Consider the following 16,486-nt stretch of genomic DNA (forward strand, 5'->3'; position numbering starts at 1 on the left):
TTTAGTTTCTTAATCATGTAGCAGACCAAATTCATTCAAGAGAAATTACTATACAAACACTTCAATGAACCTCCCAACAAAATCATATCATATCCAACATTTTCTTGAAGTCAGAATTTGTAAAAGTATTTTCTCCAACGCACCATAGAAACAAATACCAACCCCCTATTTCTTCACGTTTTTTTTGTTTTGTTTTTCAGAGTCCCTACAACGCCGATTTAGACTTACTCTAGAACTGCAATTGAACCTCTTCATCCGGTAATATCACAGTCAAGAGAGAATACTTGACGCGGATAGAAATCTTACCTTTCTCGACCATAAGCCTTGCTCCAGACACGACCCAGTACCCAGGTGGGTCTTGTGCTCCTCTTGTCATCTCCGTTGTGTCAATAAACCTCAGAAGTTTTGTTGCATGTGCTGGAACAGGTGGCCCACCAGGATACAACGCAGAATTTATGTTTATATCAGATGGCCGCGGGGGTGGTTTTTGAGCTGTTGAGAAATGAGTGCTCATCAATGTTGAGAGAATTCCGGATTTTTGAACCAGGGCTGGGGAACCATCCCATTCAGGTTTCTTCACCACTATAGCACCCATGACTTTGGAAAATTGGAGGCGTAAAAAAAGTACTTTCTTCATGCCAGAGTCCCTAACTTCGAACTGGGCCCCAGCAACAATGGAGAGCTCCTCGTCAGATTCAACAGGGGCGGTGCACACATGAGAGAAGCTCTTCCACTGGACCTTTTCATAGTACCTGCGATCGTAAGAAGAATTTCGGGAGTCGCCCCGATTTGGTTCATCCTGAAGTTGGAAGCTTTCTGGCATGGAGGAAAGGTGCTGCATGTGAATTGCCAAGCAGTTGTTTCTTTTTCCTTCCAAATAGAGTCGTAGGCCAGTAACTGGCCTCTTTCCCACATCTACCTGTCGTGGATTTCAGCACCATAGTAGTCAACAAATTTGTGCAGCAATCAGTTCATCACAAAAAGCATTTTTAATTTGCACACAAATCGCTGCTTGTGAAAAGGGATCCAACCAACCTATAATTTATCAATGAATAGCATCTTCCTGGAATTCAAAAGAGCATCGAAGATGCACACAACATGAAATAAATCGGAAATTGGGTTTTTGATTAACAATGAAATCTTAATGGAACTATCCATATCTAGTTCGTCCTTTATAAGCATCACATCCCGGATCTGAAATAGGGTGAACTGAGACGTTATTTCTAAATGACAGGCTGGCTCATGCTCAAGTGAACCGGGCTGCTTATTCGTATTAGTGATCAAGCTTGGCACCCTAATTTTGTATTCTAAGCCCCAGAGAATCATGGCCATGGTGCCTGCTCTTTTTTATGTACACATTTGCTTGTGTAGTTGGGTATATTACATACAAATTCAGCTTGATAGCTATACATAGCATATACTAATGCAGTTAAATAAAATAAAATAAAGATAAAAAAAGTTGGGCAAACTAAAAGTAATATGATGTTTACTTGGTTGATTTCTATAACATTGTGGATCTTGCATAGCTTGTTTTTATTACCTCAGCTATATAAGCTGGCCTTAAGTCCTTGTCTTGGCCTGTATGTCTAAAAGAATAACAAACACCAACCTGACAAAAGACTAATGAAGATATTGAACTAAAGGAGTGGTAAACTATGTAATATGATTCCAAGAAAAACAGAAATTGGCTCGGAAAACAAAGACATTAGTATTTCTGAACTGTTCGGAGCGTTACCAAATTAGTGTTGACATACAGCTTGGGGCCCATAAGGCTAAACTGTAATGATGCACCACTTTGCTGCTTCCTCTCTGGACCAACAGCAAGCTCACCAAATACTGGTGCCCATTGCTTTGGAAGTTGAAACTCTAAAAACTGATGAAGTTCTTCAATTGGTGGTTTATCTGCATTCAGAAACCAAAGGTTCAAACTTAGAAAATTCATTGCATAAAAGTTAACACGAATTGGTATTTTGTACTAGAACCCCGAAATTGAAAAGGTAATAATTGACAGATAAGTATTCTGAAATATCATTATCTAATGACGATAAGGAAACTTTTACACTGAAACAAGCAGACAAAAAACATAACAAGCCCAAAACACTGAACCTATCATAAGATAGTATAACTTTCCTATGGAGGAGGAACTGTAATAATGTACCTAAGTATTTCAAACCGGGGAAGAAAGATACGGCATAGTTAGTTGGACATCCAGGTATTAGGTATGCCTACGTAGTAAACAACCATGCATAAGACTCGCATTATGCATGAAATAGCTATGTTATTCTGTAAACACCATTCATCGAATGAATAAAAGCAGTATTTGAGAAAATGAAATCAAGTCTTCTCCATATCCATGGACATGACAATGTGGTCGCTCAAATGTATGCCTACACCAGTCGATGCACATGAGCCCATGTTAGGGCTCAATTGCATTAGATCAATGAACTCACACCATAATTTTCATAAGCAATATCCACTTTAGCGTGTCAGTCAACAATCTCTCAGTGTCCTGTCACTACCTTCTTCTTCTCCCTCCTTTCTTCCCCTTTCTCTTCTCCATCACATCTTCTTCCTGCAGGGCTACATAAATTTTGCTAGACAATTATGCCATTTGCACTGATTTCTGCATCATTTTCCCGGAGGTTTAAGATGGTAATGTCGTTACATGTTCCTATTGTACTTTTCAGACAGTTTTACTTGCATGGGTTTTTTTTATAACAGCTCAATGTTAATAAATCGACTAATAACATCAAGTTGAGCTACGTTACATGGGCTCGTCTAACAGGTATGTTTCTAAATATCAAAATCATCTAAAAAAATTCATGTCTCATTGCTCTGGTGCATGTCAAAAAAAACATTTTTTTATCAGTAGTAAATTTATTGGAAAGGCATCAACGGGAGGCCACCCATGTACAAAAGAGCATAGAACGAAAGGCCAAATAGCCAACAACACGTAAAGAGATACTACTCAATCAACAGAGCTCATACACCATTCTGAACACCACAAATATATAACAGGTCAAAGGGGTCGATCAAGGGAAGGATTGCTTGCTTTCTCTCGACTCCCTAACAAACTAGAGCGGAAAAGACTCCTAATATGTAGCAGCGGCATCTTGTCCCCATCAAGATACTGCAGTCAATGGAACAGAAACGTACGATTGAGTGTTGATCTAACACCCAAATTGATTCAACTCCAATAACTACTCGTAGAGGAGAATATGGAGATAGGAACCCAAGGAACACAAATTCCTATTCAGTATTCTTCAAGATCAAATCTATTAAGTAATAACTCAATGCACATCCACCTTATTGCCTATTACAAAACATTAGCTAATTATGGATCCACAGTTTAGCCTCCTGAGAGCAAGTTCCAAGCCTACGAAAACCTAAGGGGGGTATTAACAATGATATGCTCAAAGATCCAAAAGTCATATTGTGTATGTTATTATTCTGTGACTATTTATAATTTACAACACTAGATTCAACAGGGGACCAAATGACATAGAATTTTTGTAGCAAATAGCTGGTTAAGGCTATACTAATTCAAGTTGAGCCAATAAAAAATTGAAGACCATGAAAATTGAAATATACATCTTTCATTGAAAGTTAGTTCTCAACTTCCTGAAGTTTACCAAAGCTTTAAATTGATTCAGAAAGAATAAGAACATATAAGCCAATTCACCCCAAATAATGCTTGGTAGTAGAAATACTTTTTCAGGGAGCACAAACAAACTGTGCATTGCAATACAGTATGTGAGACTACTTCAGTCACTTATCAAGACAAATCCGCCGACACAAACTGCTATAACAGTAGTGATACTAATAGCATAAATAAAATAGGCTTTCTTGCTTACAGCGCAGATAGAGATTGATGGCATGGGTCAAGAATCCGCTTCCATCAATTCCGCTCAACAGAGACGAGATCGGAATGAAAGACATTGAGATCACATCAGGTTCGAGTTGAACTGTCTGACACCACTTGTCGTGTGGTAAATTTTTATGATTGTTTCCACCTCTCCTCTTCCAGAAGAATGTAATATCCTGCATACAAAGAAAGTCAGAAGGCTCAAGAGAGCAAAATAAAGTCCAATGGTCACTTGAAACCTTGAACAGACATATTTATGGATTACGCACTGGTGGATTAGAACGATGGAAGTTCTTTAGCTCTGACATGCATATGGGGTCAATATACCAAAAGTCATCAGGCTTTAAGTTATGCAAACAATAGTAGAGAATCAACTCAAAATCTTTTCTGCAATAATGCTTACCTCTTGTGGAGAGTAAGAACTCAATGTACTGGAGTCCATGAAGGGCAGCCCTTGGTCCTTGATCTCAAGCTAGAATACAGAACATACGTAAGTTAAGAAGTTGCAATAGTTGTCAATGGAACATATATGCCCTTTAGAAACAGTACATGGAGTAACCATCAGAGCAATCAAAACCATTCTTGTCAAATCGTGAATCAAATCGAGAACCGAAATGGTCCTATTTCGAATCGTGAATCGCTCCGATTCGGTCATGATTTCTATAATGCATGGAAACACATGTTTATTGATTAGGGTAAAAAAAAATAAAAACTATAATGAACGTTTTAGACCCAAATCAATAAAAAGCTTCTTTTAAATGATGACTTGATAATAATGTGGAGTAATAGGTAAGTTGCTTCTATTGTAACTTCCAAGAGATGAGGATTCATGAACCCTACTTATCGTCCTTTTTGTGAAAAAGATTAAAGTACAAAACAAACCCTTAGAAGGACTATAGGGTGGTTGTATTACATTTCTCTTTCTCATTTTCTATCCACTCTCATAATAAATCTCCAATTCTTATTACCTATAATACTACATAAGGAGAAATATAGACAAAAGATGACATATAACAATACTAAAGACCTTAAAAAAATAGTTTGAACCCTTTTCCAACAACCAAAATGCGAAAAAAAGAGAGTAGGAAATGAATTCCAGAAATTTACTAAAGACCTTAAAAAATTAGTTTGAACCCTTTTCCAACAACAAAAATGCCAAAAAAGAGAGTAAGAAAGGAATTCCAAAAATTGTAAATGAATCGGACGATTCACCAATTCGGATGACCGATTCTCCGACTCACTCACGATTCGCAGCTATTTCTGATTCAAGCAGCCTACTGGTATCAATTACCACCAAATTACACCGAATCGTATGATTCTAACAACCATAATCAAAACAATTACCAAGACAATCATATGCTGATGCCCTCTCTTCGACCAAGACAATATTTGTACCAAACAGTGAAATAAAGAAGACATTTTTTTGGTCCCAATGACAGATGAATTTCTGATAGAACATAGATTAGACGTCCTAATGATGCCCAGCTGGAGCTCATTTATGACTAAATTTTATATATGAAGCCTGATTTCACTTGTATCATTATAAGGCAGAATTTGTAGAGTGCAGCCAGCCTTGTACTTTAGAACTATGGTTCCTATCCGTTATTGTCTATCATGTACACCTATACAGCCAAAAATAACTTCTGGAATTCTGAATGGTACACAAATATTGTCTAAATTTATTGGAATAATACACCGATACATTCTAACGTTCTGTAATACGTGTTGTATCTAAGGTTTCAAACATCCTACAAAAAGATCTATTCCCCATGCCTTTCACTAGTAGAGCACTAGACGCGACAAAGACATAACAAGACTCCATACCTGTAATTAGTATACCATTATACGCATCAAGCAAAAAGACAAACCCTACTACATAAAACACTTCAATATCATCATTCAAGGAGCTGGAACAGTGTATATTTGCACCGATAAAAAAAAAACACAGTAGATTTGCCTCTTTTGAGCTTTAAAATCAGGAACTGCGAAAGGATGTGCAATATCTTAGTTAGTGGCAAACCATTTCTTTCTCATACAACTTTCGAGGGTCGTTACTGTATTGTCCAGTTCCATCGTTAAACCTCTTGTCAGCCACCTCCTTTAATCTTATCTGTACGTCAGCCGGTTGAAGAGGTGATGAGTGTTGCTGCTTGACATACACAACGTCCTTTCCCCCCATCTTCACACCAACGATAACATGGGTACCAAACTTCTCAATAAACCTGGAATGCACAAGAAGACACACGCCGATCACTAACCTAGTACCTTGATTGAAGAGGTGATGTAGCTGATTCCTAAGCTTCCATTGACACAGGAGTAAGGTAGCAAAATCTGTAACACCCCAAGCAGATCACTAACCTAGTACCTTGATTTTGATCCACAAGCCATGGCCCAAAATGCTTAAGCCCAAGGTACTAGTAGTAGGCTAGTAGCCCACATGGTTTGTTATAATATCCAAGACCATCCATGTAGACTTCCGATATGGGATGGGGTGTTGCAAAATCTTGATGAAAAGAGCAGAAGAATCATTTCCGGTAATGAATACAAGCATTTATCATGATATGTTTTATGCTTCCGTATAACTTTAGGGTCTGCTACCTGTATCATAGCAAAACCTTCTGTCTTTGGTAGTAAACAAAATCTCCACTTCAATGGGACAACATGGTTAAAAATTACAACGATTGGTTGTGGGGGTTACTATAATAGTGCTCCAGATGTGTTCTGGTTTGTGAGATTGTATAAGGACTAGCTCCTTCTTGTTTGTGGACTGTTTGCTACTTTGCTTAATGAGATCATAATTTACCAAAAAAAAATAGATACAGCCATTTAGTAAAATCAAGTTAATTAAAGTACCATCTCATTTTCGAATGCTTGAGAAACATATTGCTAAACTGTATAATAAGCAGAGAGAATTCTCTTTGGGTAAAGTACAGCAAAGGGATTAGGTGTACTTCATAAACTCACCTTGCCAAAGCAGCTGGATCCCATGATGATGGCACAGCTCGTTTAACATGATCCCGCAGTGCCACTTGGGATTTTTCTAACACAATGCTGTAGAGTGTTATGATGACCCCGTCAAAAGCAAGGGTTTTAGTGTTGGCAGCATCCTTCTGCCAACAACCACTAAATTCAAATGCAGCATTAAAATGGCCCGTCGGAATTTTACCAGAAAGTGAGAGTTCTTGGTTAAACTGCTCTGACATCTAAAAAGAGAAGAAAAATCATGTACAAGTTAAAGGTGCAAATACACATATTAAATTTACGAGAATTCAAGCTAGTTTTCACAAGAATGTCATGCACAGCACGTCAGCAACCCAATTTTGAACGCTAATAAAGCTTTTAAATCTCCAATTCTGCCACTATCAGTACTCCATGTCAATATAAATAAAGTACATAGCTTTTCTCTGACAAAGAATGTTAGGATTAGTAGGCGAAAGCAGCATTTAAGCTCCCAGGAAGATATCAAACTATTTGATGTTTGGCATTGCCATAGGTCGTAATTGTTCTGTGATCATTACAGTAGCTAGGAAGAAAATGCACTCCAAGAACTAAAGCCAAAAGTCACAACACATGAACACAAGTGAATAAATGCAAACACTAGCCATGACTGCCATGTGACCCAATTTCAAAATGAGTAGAAGTGAAACATGTGCAAATTGTAAAGCAGCTTTAAGTTCTACCATTGACGCAACCCAAAATCGATTTCACAATATTAGACCGATAAGCCAACAGTCTCGTATTATTTGTTTTATTTTGCATAAAAGTACTACTCCATATCCCATTCCCATATCTGGATATGCCTGCTCATTTTCACAAACTTAATTAGTACAAAATTAGCAAAGTTTGACCAAGTCAAACCAAAATTCGATCTATGTATGCAATGGCCTACTGTTGCAGCTTGAGGAAACAAACCAAAAACAATCGTGCTCAAGGATTATAGACGTGTGTGTGTACCTGTTGGAAAGAGAGAACATCGGAGCTGAATCGCAACCTTTCACCTTTATCGCACTTGATGGATTTGGAGACATTTTGGATCAAAATTCCACCAGGGATGGTGATGTCACGAACCTTATCATCTTGGTCGATGGTGATCAACCTCGGATCATTATGCTGCTGCTTCTTACAGTACTTGAGCCGCAAATCGACGGCCAGATCATACCCCAACCCAATTGACTCTATTGCTGTCTCCGCCGCCGCCCTCAGTTGCCGTGCACTGTCCTTACCTCCTGCTGCCGCCATCAACATGTAAGTGTAAAGCAGTATATGGGAATATTACCTATTGCCTATAAATACATAGTGGTTTTTTTTTTTTTGTTCGCTGCAGCAGAACAGAAGCCCGGATGTAATTTGCAGGATTTGGAGTAGCAAGCAATCAACGCCACTACCACAAAAGCAAGTTTGAAAATCAAACAAGCAAGGAAAAGGAAGGGAAGTACGCAAGAGCCGCCAGGCTCAGACTCCTCCAAAGAAACCCCTCAAAAAATTGGGATGTTTGACGATAAAGTGAGAATAATCAATGACCAAACCAACCAACCACCACCCATGTAGGAGTATTGTATACCATACCAACTCTCTACTTCTTCTATACAGTAATTGATTCTACTATACTATACCTGTACCTGTAGTGTTTGACTGTATTAAATTATTTGATAAAAAAAAAAACAGAAGCCAGAAAAAGAGAATGGGAATGCAGAAAAAGTCCTCTCTCTTTGGAAGGGGTAGTTGTATTATTTTGACGCAGACTCGTCAAACCAGATTTTTTCTTGGACGCCGCTATTCGCAGCCCTCTATTTACTCCCGTAGCCCACTAAATTTCGGTAAATGATTGTTGAAAATCATAAATAACATTTCGGTAAATTGCTGTTGAAAACAAGATTATATTTCGGTAATTATATGCCGAAAATATGTTCAACTTTCGGTAAACAACTGCCGAACATGCATTTTCGGTAAACATCTGTTGAAAAAAATATTATATTTCGGTAATTGGACGCTGAAAATATATCTCAATTTTGGTAACTAACTGTCGAGTATAATTGGAAATTTTTAACGGGCTATGGGAGTAAATAGAGGGCTGCGAATAGCAGCGCCCTTTTTCTTTCTCCCTGCCACAATTACATTTTGAACTCCAAAGTTTGACCCGATTCCCATATTCAACCCTCAGTTTTAATTTCTTCCACTTCAATCCTACATTTCCTAAACCAGCTTCGCAGCAGAAACCATTCACGGCTATCTACTTCACTACCGGTAACATGAGGTGGATAATCTTGTCAATTAACTAACTTGTTGTTTATACAACCTCCAAAATTTTAAGATTCTACTTCTTAACATACTAAACACTACAAGACTAACTCACCCAACCACCTCTTGCCACTTGTATGTGTTGCCTTCTTCTTCATTCTATTATGCTAAACAAGCCCAATCATGACACTATGCACCTCACCCTCGTTGCATATCACCTTCCTCTTACCCGTATCCTTTCCAAAATTGCACCACAACCTCGTTACCATCCTTTGCACATTGTCTACATTACTTAGCTTGTGTATATTCTCTTTCCTTACGATATCAAAACCTATCACTATGGCTCATTTAAAAGGCACCGACGACCTCATCTAAGCCAAACCCCTACGTGAGGACCCCTACCCCATCAATTAAAAACCTACCTCTAAACTTTGACCCATATCATTCTTGTTGAAGCCCAAGAAATCTCAAACATGCTACAAAATCTCCACCGACACCAATAATCGTTAATTCTCCACGTCTCTGAAACCTAAACTAAAGTCCAAAACCTTATATCCTTTCTTTCCATTTGTCGTTAGATCAGTGAAAAGTGGATAATCAATCAATAAGACTGAATAAACCATTTGCTCATTGTTTTACTACAGACTTTGGTTTCACCCGTGGCTGTAACAAACGATGAAAGGATAAAATAGTTTTTACCTACGAGAGTGGAGCTTCTGTAGGAATGGAAAAGGAAAAGCTAAAAGAAGGAAAACAACGTTATTTGCATTTTGAATGATAAACTTGGGGTGGGGAAAATTAGGAGGGAAAGATTATTTTATCATTTTGAGGTCCAATGCAAGTTAAATCCACTATTAAATGGTTAGAATATTTATTGTATTTTGATACAAAGGTTGGTTTTAGGCCCGATAAAGTGCAAAATAGAAGACAAATTGCTACGTGCATAAGAAACAATATTGGTCAATGGGTGCAACTTGCAAGTGTCGGCAGTTCATAATACTGGGTCTACGTAACTACGTTTGAGAAATTGTAAATTTGAATTAAATTTGCAAGACGTGTAAAACTTAAGGTTTCAAATGTAATAAGTACTAGGGTTTGCCCACAATGCTTTTTGAACACAACTAAAATGAATTACGAAACTATTGACCACTTCAACCAACGAAGCTGATTTATACAAGAAGATTTTTTCTTAAATTAGGTTCAGACAGAGTTCTTCTAGTACATATCCATGCTCGAACGCAACGCATTCTAAACAGAGTCTAAATAAATTATCAAACCTCACTTTTCCCATTTCCATTTCTATTTGAAACTTTCGATCAGTTCATTGTAGATAACCACGATCAAATGAAGAGGAAAACAACCATCTAACCTCTTTGGGTTTGGTCCGGTGAGGTCGGGCAGCCAGGAGCAGAGAGGGTGGAGAGCAAAAAAAAAAAACCTAGATCAAAGGAAGAGGATGAGAGACGTAGGATGGCTTACCGAGATGTCTGTGGTGGAGAGAGATTGTAGAGGGAACAAAGAGCCTCCATCAATTTGAAATTGGAAAGAGACGCTTTAGAACATATGCCATCTATTTTTTGCTCAAAAAATGATAAGTATTTATGAAAATGCCATTTTATATAATGGAGGGTGGAGATTTATGAAAGATTAAATATAGACCCTTGGATTTATGTAGGGGATAAGATTCAAGAACTAATCTAGCTTATTATATAGATTTTCATTGTTTTGTTTTTATATTTTCCAACCGTCTTATTTTAATTTGTCTTTTTACAAGTTATTTATTCTAGTGCTACAAGATGGAGGTATCAAGGGGCGGGCGGGATCCACTCTCCAGTCCAATCCAACAAATACTTGCATGGTATATTTTTTTACAATTTTTTCAAGGACTTGGAGAACATACTTACAATTTTACTCGTAAAGTATGGGCCAAGTTTACACTTATTACGCAAAATTATGCGTGGTTCAATATGTGCACATAATAATTTAAAAATATACCAAATGTGATTTATTCATACAGAAAAGCTACGTGCACAGCAGCTTGTACACAGCAGCTGTGCACAGATCCCATTTTCTTCCGGCTCGGGTCGCACAAAGATGATCGGAGCCACTCATTTTGTTCTAAATATGTCGTTTAAGGTCTCTGTAAAAAAATGAGCTTCGTTCGATATCGTTAGAGGGGTTAACAAAACACCCAAAATCACTTCAGAATTTAGCAAAACACCCAAAATCACTTCAGAATTTAGGCCTAAATTCTGAAGTGATTTTGGGTGTTTTGTTAACGCCTCTAACGATATCGAACGAAGCTCATTTTTTACAGAGACCTTAAACGACATATTTAGAACAAAATGAGCGGCTCCGACCATCTTTGTGCGATCTGTGCACAGTTGCTGTGTACAAGCTGCTGTGCACGTAGCACAGCTCTTTTTCATAACATCAATATCAATAGTATCTTGAGATTTTGTTCGTCACCTTTTGAAAAAACATTCCTTAAAGCCCAGAGATGTCAAAATATTATTCTCTATTGTACCCCCCTCAAGTCATTAGTCTAACTTTCCCCTTGCTTATATTCCCTTTTTTTTTTTTCTTTCAACATTGTATACATCAAAATATTATTCTTTATTGTACCCCTCAAGTCTTTAGTCTAACTTTGCCCTTGCTTATATATAGATATTTCTTGTCAAGATTGTATACATCAGCGGAGGGTTAGTGGAGGTGTTAGAAGTTAATATTACCACAGGTCCACAAGGGGTTGATCTCCTATCCATAGGAATCGAACCCGCGACCTCTCACTCCTAAAGGAAGCATCAGTATTGTGGTTTCTATTGGCATGTACCTTGGGGTCCCATTTATTCATGGTAATAAGATCACCAATACGTGATTGAGAAGTTGAATAAAAAGCTAAGGGTATCCATAATGCTATAATCAAAATTTGATAATCAAAAGTTGCCACATCAACTTTTGATTATTCATTTAAAAGATTGTTAAGGTTAACAATGTAGATGTCTACAATGGCATAATCAAAATTAGATAACCAAAACTTATAACATCATATTTTTAAACTACAAAAAACTAAAAATTGTGAATAGTAAAAAATAGTTTTTCTAAAAATAGCTTTGAAACTAATAAAACTACTATTTACTAGAAATAGAAAATAGTTCTTGAAACTTTTCTTTTGGAAAAAAATTATATTTAAAAAACAGTTTTCTAAAAAAAACAAATTTTTAGTAAAATATATATATTTTCGAAAATATTGTTCGAAAAGAAAAAGAGAGAGGAGAAGGGAAGAGAGATAAAACATTTTTGTATAATGATTGGTGTATTTGATTGAGAATATGTAGGGTCTATTAAATTTAGTTATTGTCAAAAAGTTGCTAATTTTAGTTATCCAAAGCCCAAAATTTGATTATTTCTAAGGAGGTTGTTAAGTTTGATTATAACATTATGAGCCATATTTAGCACCAACATTGTTAACTTTAAAAATATTTTACTTTTGATTATAGCATTGTGGATACTCTAATAAATGACTGGAAAGTTGACACCGCTTCTTTCTTTTCTTTTTTTCCAATCAATAGAAGAAATCATTTACATTATGTATGAAGTACAAAGTACAAGTTCGGAATACTACATCAATTATAAGACTTCACGAGAACCAAGCTTAACAATTAGAAATAAGCCCATCACAGGGAAGAAACAAAGAAAAAATGAAAAGCCTAAGTGAAGAATACCTACACGCAGATAGAAATATTCGAATTTTTTTTTTCTTTTGATAGAAGAGATCATTTTTACATCAGATATGAAGTACAAAGCACAAACTCGGGACACTACATTAATTATGAGAATTCACGAGATCACCAAGTCCAACAACTCAACCAATACAAGAAATAAGCCCATTATAGGGTATAAACAAAGAAAGAAAGGAAAAACTCTCTAAAAAAAGAACACTCACAAGCAGGTGGGGAGATTCGAACTCCTGACATCTTAGTGAGATTTGTCTTGATCAACTAAGCTAGCCCCAATTGATTGACAACTCATCTTTCGTGGTGTTCATTTTGTTACCTCCACCATGCTTAAAATACTTGATGCAAACATCTGCTCTACCTCCTCCCGTTAGTACCTCTCAAATTGACGAGTTAAATAGGAAGTTTCTTTTGCGGGATAGGAGAAAAAGAAGAGACTTCATTAGTATTAATTACTCCAATTGGGACTCTGTGTCTAGAAGCATACAATTATACAAAGAATGGGGGCCTTGGGATTAGGAAAGGTGGTGATAACAACCTTGCCATATTATCTAAGAGAGATTAGATTAGCTGGAGAATTATCAAGAGGAACCCTTGTGGATTCAACTAATGAGAGAAGTATCCAAGCAACCATAGTCTCAAAAAATGGCTTACGTACCAAAAGAAAAGCTTTTCAAAGAAGCATTATCAAGATTCAAGACCAGATATATCATTGATAAGAGTATTAAATGGATGGGTGGTAATGGTAATTTTTTTTTCCCAATCTGGCATGGTTGGTGTATTGCCCTAAACCCGACTAATAGTGTTTCCAATCAAGTTAAATTCAAAGTGTTTATTGGTTATGACAAGAAATATCAGAACTTAAACCTCCTTAATCAGATGTTCAATTCCACTTGCATCATCATTACCAATGTTTTGATTCCTATAGTCACTATTGCCAATGATACTCCTTGTTGGAATCTTTGGTTAGCACATGATTGACTTGGTGGTATGTGCCAACTTAGTTAGGATATATTTATTCGACAATGATACTTTTGTCACCCTTCCTATTTCCTTGTTGTAATCCTTATTCAAGGAATAAATTTTGGATGAAATTATACAGAGACCCCCTTATCTATACGTTTTGGACACAGAGACCCCCTAACGTTTAAAACCGTCCATTTAAGCCCCTCATCTATATAAAATAAAAAAATTGGCTAACTCAGTTAACGAAATAAGGGAAAATAATGATTTTCCCCCTTAGAAACTGGCTCACGCTAACCCCCTCATCTATAAAAAAAATTGTTTATGCTCACCCCTTCATCTTAACGGTCTTTTGAAAGAAAGATGCTAATTGGTTAACGGTTATAGATAAGGAGGTGCTTTTGGACATTTTTAAAGGTTATGGCGTGTTCGTGTCCAAACCGTATAAATGAGGAGGTTTTCATGTAGTTTCATCTAAAATTTATTTTTTTATTAATAAAAATTAATACTCCTTGTTAGATCCATTCTAAAAATAGTGATTTCGTGTCAATTCTGTTTATGACCAATTAATTAGGATAACCTCTAACTATAACTGAATTTGAACCTGAAGATCCCCCGTAGTACTTGAGCTTTGGGTCAATGTCCCCATAAGCGAGGATTATGCCTTAGATTAAAAGTTCCATTTGAATTTTGCATGGTAAACTCCTCAATTATATAATAAGAGAATGGTTAGAGACTAATAATCGTTACTATTGATTTTTATTTTATTTTTTGTCCGAACAGGCTAAACCCTAAATGGTGTTTCTAGTGATCTCTGTCATAGATTTGCCAATGATAGAGAGGGCCTGAAACATTTCTTTAATTTTTTTTATGTCCCATTAGCACTAACATCTGGGCTAAATTTTTCTAGTGGCCAAGGCCCCGTACAAATGATATTACAGAATGAAGAGATTGGTTATATCGGTACACAAAATATTTTGACTGCAGTAAAAAGGGTTACTAATGTTTCAATCATGGTCATCCTTTGGAATATGTGGAGTCCCAGGAATAAGAAAGTTTTCTCTCATATAATATAAAGCCTTGTGTTATATTTTTGGGGTGATTTTCACAATCCCCAAATTGTTAATCACACTTCCAAGGAGTTGATTCTCACACTCCTCAAAGTTAACAATTTAAAGAGTGCAAAAAATAACTCCATATTAATTTGAGCATGGTTACACAATTTGGGAAAGTGCAAAAATCACTCCCCTATATTCTTCAACACTGTAAAAAAGCACCTGTGAGATTGTGGATAGTTTTCAAGTTAGCACGTGTCGTCCTAATTCTAGACAAGTCACATTTGTGTCTTCTTCAAAAGAAAAAAAATATCCCGTGGGCTGGCAAAATGAAACTCGACACTGAAGTCATGGAGTAGCTTTGGAAACCAGATCTAGCAGGATTTAGAGGTGTCTTCTGCGAACGGGAAATTAGAGGACTGCACTGCATGGCCTTGAGACTGAGCTTGGGGTCTTCTCAGGGGCTTGAAGATGGTTCGAGACCAAGAGGTGGGAAAAGTTCAAGTCGACTACGATCAAGCAATTGTTGTTTAAAATACTATCAGGGAGGGTTAACCGCTAAACGAGAGCATCTTCAACCCAATTCTTCAAATCGTAAAATCAAACAGTGTTTTTTATTCATAATGTAACAAGGAAGAATGCAACTATTCACCCAAACTCCAACCCATTTCTTCATTTTTATCTCTAATTTTCAAAAACTCATTCAATTTTCTCCAAAATCAATTTTCCCTATAAAATTTGAATTTCTAGTTTTTATGTCCTAAGCATATTGATGAGTGGTCTTGTTTAAAAGTCTCATTAATATTTTCCATCGATACTCATTTTATGATAAATGAATTACAATTATATAGGTTAACATTTAAAGTGTACAAATAAAATGAAGAATGTTCTTCATTTCTTTAATGGTTCATCATATATGAAGTATATTAAAAAATGAAGTATGATTTGGGCTATAGGATTCTTATAAAATTAATGAAGATATGAGGAATTAAAATAAAAGAATGAAGTTGGGTTGGGATGCTCTGGTGGCAGTACAAGTCCTCTAAATTTTAACTCTCTCTGTTGTGGAGGTTGTCAAGATTGGAGTTCATCAAGAAGACAAGATGGTGTCATTGTTCATACCTCCCAACAACATCATTCACTTGCTAGCATCTGATATGGATGGAGTTTTTTTGGGGAGAGTCTAGTATTTACTACTATTTTTGTTATAATGCCCAAATTTTTTTTTGTTACCAAACACTTCAATGTGTGAGAGCTTGTACTTTGTGCATGGTACAAGTTTTTAATGCATAAAAAAAATTGACATTAACAAAAATAGTCATGGCATTAACATTTTCCTTTACTTTTTCTTTTGGAAAAAATAGAAAAGATAAAAGGGGACAAGGCAAGCCTGGATTTTTTTTCTTTTGTCTTTATTCAAAATTTTTAGTGTTGAAATTTGGATATTTACTTTTTTGATTTCTCACATTGAGACGAACGGATTTACAAAAATTTGTCACAAAACTAATAAATGCAATTTTTTTTGAATAAAAATAAAAAAAATAAAACCATCTTTATTTCGATGAACAAGATCGTCCCATATATATCAAAATATGAACCCGTACAATAAAACAAAATAAAGTACACCA

At 36.3% G+C, this 16,486-nt stretch overlaps 1 protein-coding gene across 1 annotated transcript; it reads right to left on the reverse strand.

Annotated features, from left to right (window-relative positions):
- On the reverse strand, window positions 1-8,543 carry LOC131299122 (MACPF domain-containing protein At4g24290-like). Its single transcript, XM_058324699.1, has 7 exons — window positions 7,820-8,543; window positions 6,830-7,068; window positions 5,886-6,087; window positions 4,269-4,337; window positions 3,855-4,041; window positions 1,736-1,902; window positions 1-919 (listed from the first exon to the last, which is right to left on the reverse strand). Exons 1-7 carry the CDS (start codon window positions 8,108-8,110, stop codon window positions 230-232), a joined length of 1,845 nt encoding a protein of 614 aa, XP_058180682.1. The 5' UTR covers window positions 8,111-8,543; the 3' UTR covers window positions 1-229.
- Between the last annotated feature and the right edge of the window lie 7,943 nt (window positions 8,544-16,486).

This window comes from Rhododendron vialii, chromosome 8a (genome assembly GCF_030253575.1).
Source record: "Rhododendron vialii isolate Sample 1 chromosome 8a, ASM3025357v1".
Taxonomy (NCBI): Eukaryota; Viridiplantae; Streptophyta; class Magnoliopsida; order Ericales; family Ericaceae; genus Rhododendron; species Rhododendron vialii.

What these genes read in the sequence shown, in the direction of transcription:
- LOC131299122 (XM_058324699.1), bottom strand. Translation starts at nt 8,110, where the DNA reads ATGTTGATGGCGGCAGCAGGAGGTAAGGACAGTGCACGGCAACTGAGG. An exon ending in GTTCTTACTCTCCACAAGAG is followed by an intron (nt 4,042 to 4,268) that starts GTAAGCATTATT and finishes CTTTGTATGCAG; the next exon opens with GATATTACATTCTTCTGGAA. An exon ending in TGTATGTCAACACTAATTTG is followed by an intron (nt 920 to 1,735) that starts GTAACGCTCCGA and finishes AATCCACGACAG; the next exon opens with GTAGATGTGGGAAAGAGGCC.